Source organism: Tupaia chinensis, unplaced genomic scaffold (assembly GCF_000334495.1).
Source record: "Tupaia chinensis unplaced genomic scaffold, TupChi_1.0 Scaffold143720_1, whole genome shotgun sequence".
Classification (NCBI taxonomy): Eukaryota; Metazoa; Chordata; class Mammalia; order Scandentia; family Tupaiidae; genus Tupaia; species Tupaia belangeri.
The window spans coordinates 6,878-17,005 of record NW_006203569.1 but is presented as its reverse complement, the minus strand read 5'-3'; the positions used below and the strand labels follow the sequence as shown (position 1 = coordinate 17,005).

At 40.2% G+C, this 10,128-nt stretch overlaps 1 protein-coding gene across 1 annotated transcript in view; it reads right to left on the bottom strand.

Moving 5' to 3' along the window:
• Window positions 1–1,971: 1,971 nt before the first annotated feature.
• Window positions 1,972–10,128, bottom strand: part of SAXO1 (stabilizer of axonemal microtubules 1) — a 14,545-nt gene continuing 6,388 nt past the window's right edge. The window contains exon 2 of the mRNA XM_006164774.1: window positions 1,972–3,148. Within this exon, the coding sequence (XP_006164836.1) occupies window positions 2,145–3,148 (1,004 nt within the window). The 3' untranslated portion in view covers window positions 1,972–2,144. The remainder of the gene's footprint in view (window positions 3,149–10,128) is intronic.

Sequence of the window (10,128 nt, the reverse complement as noted above, 5' to 3'; positions counted from 1 at the left end):
CATATACAAGAACCAAATACCTAATCTATCAAAACACACTATTGAAAATCCATGAATCAGCAGACAGCAGTATACACAAAGCTTTTAGAAATGTGAATAAAAGGGACCAGCAGATGGTATAATGGTTAAGTCTCTGGACTCTCGTGTAGTGGACCAGAGTTCAAGTCCTAGACCTGGTGGCTTAAAACTCGGGCTGGAAATGTGTGAAGTGTGGCCACCCCTGGGGCGGGGAGGGGATTTCTCGCTTCCCATCTCTCTGTCCCTCCAGAGGGCACACACGCCTTATAGCAAAAAAAAAGAAAAAAGAAAGAAAAGAAAATAACACTCTCTTTGAAAAAAAAAAGAAGGAAAGTACTACCAGAAACAGATAAAGTAATTTGGTGTTTTTCTTTCTAGAGAAGCAATAACTGGGGAGGGCTGAGGGGCTGGGACATGAGAGATTTTCCATATTTTTATAAGCAATTTAGCACTATGTGGCTTTCAAATCAAGTACCAGTATTTTTTATGCTAAGGGAGAAAATAATAAATAAATAAATAACCTACCATTCTTAGTGTCCTCCTTTGGCTTAATAGACTCCAATGAGCTCAGGCAGAAAGCTATTAATGCAGTTTATGGAGCCAGGGGGTCTGAGACACAGAAGATGAGAGGTTCCTGGTGTTGTAGAAGAGTAGTGAATCTTGGGTCAGAAGACCTGATTTCTAATTTTGGCTTTGCTACTGAGCTGTGTGGCCTGGGGCAAAATGCTTAAATACTCTGAGCCTCTCTACCCAATAAGGGTAAGTATTCAGACCCCATATAACCAGAGAGAGCATTACATTACATAGATCCCAACCCAGTGACACAAAGCTTATAGTGAAGATGTAAGGGGTAGGAACCTGGATGAAAGGTACAGGTTGGTGGGACATGAATCAGGCCCAAAGCCTAAGTCTAAGTCTCCAGACAAGGCAAAATCTCTCACCTTCTTGACACTGTTTCCAAGTTCCCTGATACCACAGATTTTAGGAATCTGTGGGCTCAGAGGTGAATGTTGCATGTATCAATCTACGTCCCTGTGTGAGGCTCAACCAGACCCATGAGCCCATCTGATTCTGTAAATAAGATTTTTTTGAACAAAGTCTTTCCTCATTCTGCCCAATTTTTTTTTAATGTCTAAATTACTTGGCTTTAGAATCAAATTTTATGCCCAAGATAGAAACCTCCAGGGTAAGACCCAGCTCACCACAATGTCAAGCTTTGTCACAAGGCTGATCACAGCTGTCATTTTGGAACAAGCAGACTCAGCTATCCTAAAAACCAGTTTAGCCTGAGGCAATTTTTTCCAGGCTTTGAGCTTTTAGAAGAGTTCACAGCTTCTGTTCATAGTCCAGGGTCTGGTTACTGACTATACCAAGGATTCCTTTGTTCCCCTCTTCTCCCTGGAATCAGAGCATACACTAGTTTATAAGTAGAGAGAAGTTTGATGGGTCCATGTACCCCTAAGACTGCCAAAGGACCTCTTCTTTCTATCACCCATGACTAGAGAGATCTACACCTCATTGTACACTATTATTCTCACTGGTGTGTTACAGTGAAGTTGTGAAGCACCCCTGAGCACAGAGAACCCAATATACACTCCAGACCAAACCCAAGGCACATTCACCAGTACAAGGATGCAATGGAGACGTTAGCATGTACTCTCCTCAAAGGTCCCAAGCAACACAGACTACTCTGTGTAGATGACACATAGAAGTAAATACACAAACCTACAGATTCGGTCCCCCCAAAAAATAATTAACTCTGTTACCTTATACTTGATAAGGGTTAATCATTATGTTAAGTTATACAATGATTAAATTAATAAATACATCTGGATCAGAGGAAACTTCCTATATATCAGCCTTGTTTCCATGAACACAAAACAAGGGACCTGAAGAAAGAGAGAAGACAGTAGGAGGAGGGTTAAAGGGGGTTAATTAGCCAGCAACTCAATGTTATTTGCCTTGAGTTCAAGTGATTCTCATTTTATTCGAGTGTCCTGAAAATGTTGATGGAGACTTTTTTTTTTCCATTTTGGGAATTTTTTTTTTTTTTTGGTCCAGTGAATAATTCTCAATTGTCTGCTTTTAAAAGTATTGTGCAATCTCTAAGTAACAATTCTTCAAAATCAAGCTGACACTGCCAACTCCCTCTGGTTGGGGTTTTCTGAATCACCTACAAAAAGACAACTGCTCTCCTGAGAGCCTGACTGCGACACTGGCCTGTATATCCTATGCCCTGAAGCATCCACTTCCTCAAAAATGTAGCCAGGGGGCTCAGGATATGAAGCTGGGCACCTGCCCATTTCCTTGGGAGTAAAACTGATGGCATAAGTGGTCTGGCTCTCCACAGGGATATTTCCTCGGGGGCCAGACCAGGGGGGCTTACAACTTTTGGTATTAATAGGTGGGTGGGGCACATAATGGGCCTGAGTGGTGGTCAAGCAGTCCAAGGGCTCAGAGGGCAGGTTCAGCTGGGGAATGGGCTTGACTGGCTCCCTACGCATATTGGTCCACTGCTTATAGTCGTCCTTGGTGGTGGTGGAGCTTTCAAAGCGGCCGCTCTTCTTAATGGGGAGCAATGGTCGGCAGGATTGAGCTGGGGCACCCTTGGGGTATGTGTAATGGGCCTGCACTGTTGTCAGAAGATCCATCTTCTCTTCAGGAGGGACATAGGTGGCAGGAGTTTTGGAGAACATCTGGGGCGTAGGCCAAGCTTGGTACTTATCTCGAAATTCAGTGGTGTTAGAGAAAGGTGTATCCAGTCCAGGAGGCCTAGCTGGAGGTTTCAAGCTCTTGGCAGGCTCCCCCATCAGGCCCCGGTAGGACTGTTTGTGGGTGGTAAGGCTCTCAAAGGGGATTTCACAGGGTTTGAACTTCTCTGCCTCGTGCACAAAGCGTTTCTCCAGAGGGTGGGCCACGTAGTTCATCTTATAATTAGTCAGATCCTCCAGGGGGATGTTACAGAGCTTGGGTATGGGTGGTGGTTTACAGCTTACAGTTTTCACAAGACCCTTGATGGGGTAGTCATCCTGGTGTGTGGTTCTACTATCAAACCTGGTTGATGCTGGCCGGTAGTTACGTTGTGGACGAAGGAGCTCTCGTCTTGGTTGGTTCCAAGGTAAATAATCAGCTGAAATTAAAGCAAAATTTAAAAATTTAATAATAAGTCAGTATTGCATGTATTCTAGAGTACCATAAGCTGGTCTCCACTGAAGTGCTCTTTGAGATAAGAGAAGAACAGAACAGGTCCCTGCTACAAACTCAACCAAGAGTCAGATATTTCAACTTTGTGGTACTTGCAGGCTACTGTGCAGAAGAAACAAATTTATAGGAGTAGTCATCACACTCCACAATGCTGCACGCAGAGATTCTAGAGGATCTGCTATCATGGGAGGATCTGAGGAATCCATTCCAGCAGAGAGCCCAACCACTGGCTGACCCTAACTCAGAACAAGACTTGTCTTCAGTGGGGAAAGTGGTTTCTCTGAATCAGCATGGAGCAAGAAGATACAGTCATGTAGTGAGAGAGGGAATTGATGACCCAGCACTGGTGTGCCACCAGCCAGACAAACCAGGCCTACCTGTTTGTGGAATGGCAGTCTCTGTCCATATAACCCTCCCTTCTAACCCAAATAAATCAAATATGCTGTTCCAAGAGAACAGGGTATTGCATTCACTGATGAAAAAAATGTTCTTTCTATTTATTTGGATTTTATATATAAAATTTAGGATCACTTTGCCAATTTCTTAAAAACAAATCCTGCTGGGATTCTGATAGGGGTTTCATTGAATCTATAGATCACTTTGGGAAGAACTTCATCTCGACAGTATTAAATCTTCCAATGCATGAACATAGAATGTCTTGCCATTTGTTTAGATTTAATTTCTCTTTTAATTGTGTGGTAATTTTTACTATACATATATTGGGCTAATATTTTAATTTATACAAAGCACACTATTCATTCTGAGTCTACTGGAAAGAGAACCATCTTTTTTTAAAAAATAAAAAGCTGTCTTTTTGTTTCGCTTTAATACTCAATGTTAGTACATAGAAATACCGGTCATATGTTCATATTTTTATATGTTGCTCAGTACTGACACCTTCCTGAACTCATTTTTAAATAAATATATAAATAGTTTGTCCAGAGGGCATATGAACTTGCCAGAGAAAGACAAAGAAACAGAGAAAGAAAAAGCATCCCCTGACAGGGCGTGGTCATATCACAATTCCTTCTCCTCCACTTCTCCATCCTGTCAGGATTTGGGACACACGCACACACCAGGCATGTCTTTCAATCCACCACAGTTGAGATTCAAACCATGACCACCCATGTGAGAGCTAGCTCCCTGAACCTCTAGGCTACAAGCTGACCCTAGTTCTAATAGTTTTTAATTATTCCTTAGGATTATCTGCATATCGTATTATGTTGAGAACAATGACAGTTTCTGATCCTTTCTAACATAGATAGGTTTACTTGTTTGGTTGTTTGCTTTTCTTGCAACATTTCACTGACCAGAACTTCCAATAGAATGTTAAATAGAAGGGGTGAGAGTTGACTCCCTAGCCTAGCCTCGTTCCCAATCTTAGTGAGAAAACATGCATTCTTTCCATATTAAGTATCACGGTAGCTAAGGGAATTTCCGTGGCTGTTCTTTATCAAGCTGAGGAAGTTCCCTTCTATTTCTAGCTTTTTGAGAGCTTTATGAATGTCAGGCCTTGTCAAGTTCTATCAACAATGTAGTTTTTCTATTATTTTATTAATTAAGTATATTAATTAATGTTCTGATCATTATACCAACCTTCCATTAGTGGAAAAAGAAACCCATAGTTAATAATGATTGGTTCTGTTGCTGTCTTTTAAGTTAATTAAGAAAAGAAGTAAACACTGCATTTTTGTTTTCCTGAACTGCATTTACCAGTATGTTTTCTTTGAGCAGGTTTGTATTACCATTAGTTTTCTTTCAGCCAAAAGTATTTCCTCTAGAACTTCTTGTGAAGCAAGTCAGCTAGCTACAACTTCACATTTCAGCCTTTATCTTTATTTATTTTGCCTTTATTTCCATATTATAATATCACTTCATACAAAATTCTTGTTTTTTTCTTTTAATACTTTTAATATGTCAGCCCACCATCCTCAATCCTCTATTATTTCTGAAGAGAATTTAGCTGTTTACCCCCCCCCCAATAGGGCACATGTGCTAGCTAGCGAGAGAGAGAAGGAAAATGAGAAATCACTCCCCAGGGGAAATTAACACACTGCAATCCCTTCTCTTCCATTTTCCTCATGGGATTTTAGACACACACACACACACACACACACACACACACACACACGTCCAGTGTGATTTTCAAGCTGCTGAGTCAGGGACTCAAACCAAGATCAGCTGTATGAGAATCTAATACCTTAATCACCATACCACTTGCTGGCCTGTAACTTAATACATGTATATGTATTCTGACTCCCTAATGACCAGCCATTCCATTTATTTTCTAGGACTCTGATTCTCTGAGATATAATAACATAAAAATTAGACCAAATAATAATCCCACAACAGCCTGTAAGTGTTCAAGTGAAATGAAGAGTCAGATGTCTTTCCCTTCAAATCAAAAGCTAGAAATAATTAAGCTCAGTGAGAAAAGCATGTCAAAAACCAAGACAGGCCAAAAACTGGGCCTCTTGCACCAGTTACTCAAGTTACATATGCAAAATAAAAGTTCATAAAGGAAATTAAAAGTGCTATTCAATGAAAACACATATGATTAAAAAGAGAGAGAGCACTAAACAATCTTACTGTTGATATAGAGAAATGTTTAGTGGTCTGGATAGAAGATCAAACAGGCCATATCATTTCCTTACACCAAAGCCTAATCCACAGCAAAGCTCCATCTCTCTTCAATTCTATGAAGACTAAGAGAGGTGGGGAAGCTACAAAAGAAAAGTTTCAAGCTAGCAGAGGTTAATGAAATTTGATAAAGAAGCTATCTCCGTTAACATAATAAGGCAAGTTCAACAGCAAATGCTGATGCAGAAGCTGCAGAAAGTTTTCCAAAAGATATAGATAGCTAAGATAGCTGATGATGGTAGCCCCACTTAACAAAAAAAAAAAAAAATGTAGACAATACAACCTTCTATTGGAAGAAGACGCCATGCCATCCAGGACTTTCATAGCTAGACAAAAGAAGTCAATGCCTGACTCCAAGGCTTCAAAGGGCAAGCTGACACTCTACTAGGGACTAATGCAACTTGTGACTTTAAGTCGAAGATAATACTCACTTACTATCCCCAAAATCCTAGTGCCCTGAAGAGTTATGCTAAATCTATTCTGCTGGTGCTCTATAAACAACAAAGCCTAGATGACACCACACCTATTTAAAACACGGTTTACTGAGTACTTTTCAGCTCACTGTTGAGACCTACTGCTCAGGAAAGAAAGATTGCTTTTAAAATATTATCACTCATTAACAACGCACTCGGTCACCAAAGAGCTCTGATGGAGATATACAAGGACATTAATGTTGTTTTCATGCCTGCTAACACAACATTTATTCTGTAGCCCATGGATCTAGGAGTCCTGCCTTTGAAGTCTTATCTAAGAAATACTTTTGATAAGTCTATAACTGCCATAGATAGGATTCCTCTGAGAAACTGGGAAAAGTAACATGGAAAATCCTCTAGAAAGGATTCACCACTCCAGGACATTAAGAATGTTTGTGATTCAAGAGAAGAGGTGAAAACATCGGCTTTAGCAGGAGCTTGTAAGAAGGTGATTCCAACTCCTCCTGGATGACTTTCAGAGTTTCAATTTTTCAGTGAAGAAAATAACTGCAGAAGTGGTGGGAACAAGAGAACCAAAAGTAGAGGCTGAAGATGGGACTGAATTGTTGCAATCTCATGATCAATCTTGAATAAAAAGCTGTTACTTATGGATAAACTAAGAAAGTGGTTTCTTGAAATGGAATCTACTCCTAGTGAAGATGCTGTGAACACTGTTGAAATAACAAAGAATTTAGAATATTAGGTAAACTTCATTCATAAAACAAAGGCAGAGTTTGAGAAGACTAACTTCAATTTTTGATAGAAAGTCTACTGTGGGTAAAATACTATCAAACAGCATCACATGCTACAGAGAAATTGTGAAAGAGTCAATCAATGCATCAGACTTTAAATGTTCTCTTACTTTAAGAACCGCCAGCCACCCCAATGTTAAGCAACCACCATCCTGATCAGCTAAAAGCCATCGACATCCAGATAAGTCCCACCACCAGCAAAAGATTACAACTTGTTGAAGATTCTAGTGATTAGTACTTTTGAGCAATAAATTAAGGCATGTACATTATTATTTTAGACATAGTGCTATTACACACTTAATAAAGTATAGTAAAATATACACATAACTTTTATGTGCACTGGGAAACCAAAAAATTTGTGTGACTCACTTTATCGTTACATTTGCTTTATTGTAATATTTGCTTTATTGCAGTGGCCTGGAACCAAATAATAATATCTCCAAAATATGCCTACAGCTACTTTGAAATATTGTCTGCTAGGTCCAAAATCTGGGCTCCCCCAGAGACAGTTTCTATTGACTGTTTGCTTTCTCCATGCATGGATCCCATTGCCCTGTGAAGTCTCATAAAATTTTTTTTAAAAAACTCAACACCTTAGAGAACATGCTACGGCAACTCTGGAATCTGTTCTCCTGGGAGTTGTTGGTTTTGTTTGTGATTAGTGACTTACCTGCACTCATTCTATAAAGTCTTATCTTCCCTATTATGTATAGCCAATGATATTTTTCCTCATTTTTTGGTCATTTTTATTTTCAAACCTGGCTCCTTAAGGGTCACCCTATGCTTGCATAGTTTAGTCTGTGTGTGGGTTAGGAAATATACTCAAAGCTCAGATGATTTATAAGTCTGAACACACGTTTATTTTCTGCTACACTTTCTCACCTCATATTCAGCCAGGTACAATGAGTAGGTACACTCCCTGATCTTTCTTGAGCCTGCACACAAGCCTTGCCCAGGTATCTTGCCTTCCAGACTGCAGGGAGTACATGTGAACTTATGAAGGTCCACTGTGTCTGTCTCATTCCCTAGATCTCCTGCTACATTTCTAATTCTGCTGGTTTGTTGTTTGTTACAACTAATATCACAAGCACGGTCTAGCCCAGATGTTGTCTTCTCTGATTTTTTGCCAAGAGATCACTTTGGCTTCTACTAAAACCCCTGGATAGACACTCTACTCCCAATCAAATCAGACCCCACTGGTAGCCCAGCCACTTATTTTTATAGCCCTGTTTACCCAGGCAGAGCCACCATACAGATGGAACGGAGAGAAGGTGAGGAAGGATGATGGAAGCAACCACAGGATGAAAACACGACAGACTCCTCTAACCATGATGCAGTGTCTCCTGAATAAATGTTTCTCTATTTATTATATGCCTTTGGTTTATTTCCAGAGTCTCAAAACGGTTGATTTTAGAATCTCAAGTCTCATTTTGTCCAGATTTATCAATGCTTTCCTGGGGAGAGGACTTACCAAGCTCCTTACTCCACCTCTCTAGAAGATATCTCCAGTCCCAGGAATGCTTATTTATTGTAGACTAATAACATTACCAACTATTTATTCAAAATTGGCTCCATTTTAATAGAAAATGTAATCTTTCTCCAAGAGCCCTTAATAGCTCTATCAGCATCTTGAAAGCATTAGGACCTTAGAGGGAACCATCTTGCTGAATACAAACCACATGTTCCCCCACTCCCACCCCCATACTTCGAGCCTAACCAAAATGTGGGCATCTACCTGTGGATGCCTACACACTGCCTCGAGGTGCTTGGTGGTGAATAGGACAGGGCTTTTCTGGCCTTCTGTGATGGATGAAGTGTTAAGAAAACAGGTTCCCAAGTTCAAGGTTGCCTCATAAGTTTTCTGATACCAACGACAATACAGTTGAAACCACATTATTATCTGGCCTCCTGACTTCCTCCACCTAGCATTTATTATAAAATAATAATAAAACCTCCACAAGACCCTAAAAACCTCAGAATTCCACATGACAAACTATTCACATGCCAGTAAGGCCTTTCAGAGCCAGACTGTCATATGGGTAATTGGCAAGAACCTCTTTAAAAGGGATTCTATTCAATAATGTGCCTTTAAAAAATAAAGAAAAAAATAGAAAACGTTAACTAAGCCTAAAGCGGAGCATCAAGTAATTACACTCTCAATCTTTCCAATTGCACAGTGTTTGGGAAATGTCACAAATTACAACCAAATGCTGCTGGAGCATATTTTAGTGGTGCTTTTCTGGCCCCCAGTAAAGGTGCTGGCCATAAGAGTAGAAACGGAAAAGTTTTGCATGTTTTTCCTGTGGAACCATATATAGCAAAGCATATATACAAATATAGATGGTACCCATTGAAATACATATGATTAATGACCTGGGTCTTGGTTTCTCCCTTTCCCTTTTGGAAGGAGAATCAATGTATAGCCATAAAACATGAAGGCTGCTATGAAAAAGACTAAATCAGCAAATTTTCACAAGAGACATATAAATCATATAAGAGGTGACACGCCAAGAGATAGGACAATGGTGTGGGCCCCTCACCCATCCCTAAGATTGCTCAGGACTGACCCAAAGGCAGGGAAAATGTCTTCCCCCCATCTAACTCCTGTCCTGGCCAGGGGCCATAAGATCATAGGCTGGGTGGGGATTTCTCTACTCCACCACACCAGAAGTTCTTACAAAAAATAGTCCAGAGCCATTTAGTCATGTATTCCTTGATACTCTTTGCTGTGCCATTCCCTGTGCAAAATACCAGGAATACAAGGAAACTATATGTTGGGAATTCAAGGCTCTGATGTTATAGAGAAGCCATTATATTATAGGAAAGTAATGAAAGAAATAAGCCACTTACATAATACAATAAGATAATTATTTACTATGGTCTGAATATCCCCCCAAATTCATGTGTTGAAATTTAATTCGTACTGTGGTACTATTAAGAGGTGGCGTCAGGGCCAGCAGGTGGCATGGTGCTTAAGGTGCTAAACTCCTACATGGCCTACCAGGGTTCAAGTCCCAGATCTGGAGGTGTGTTTTCTCTCT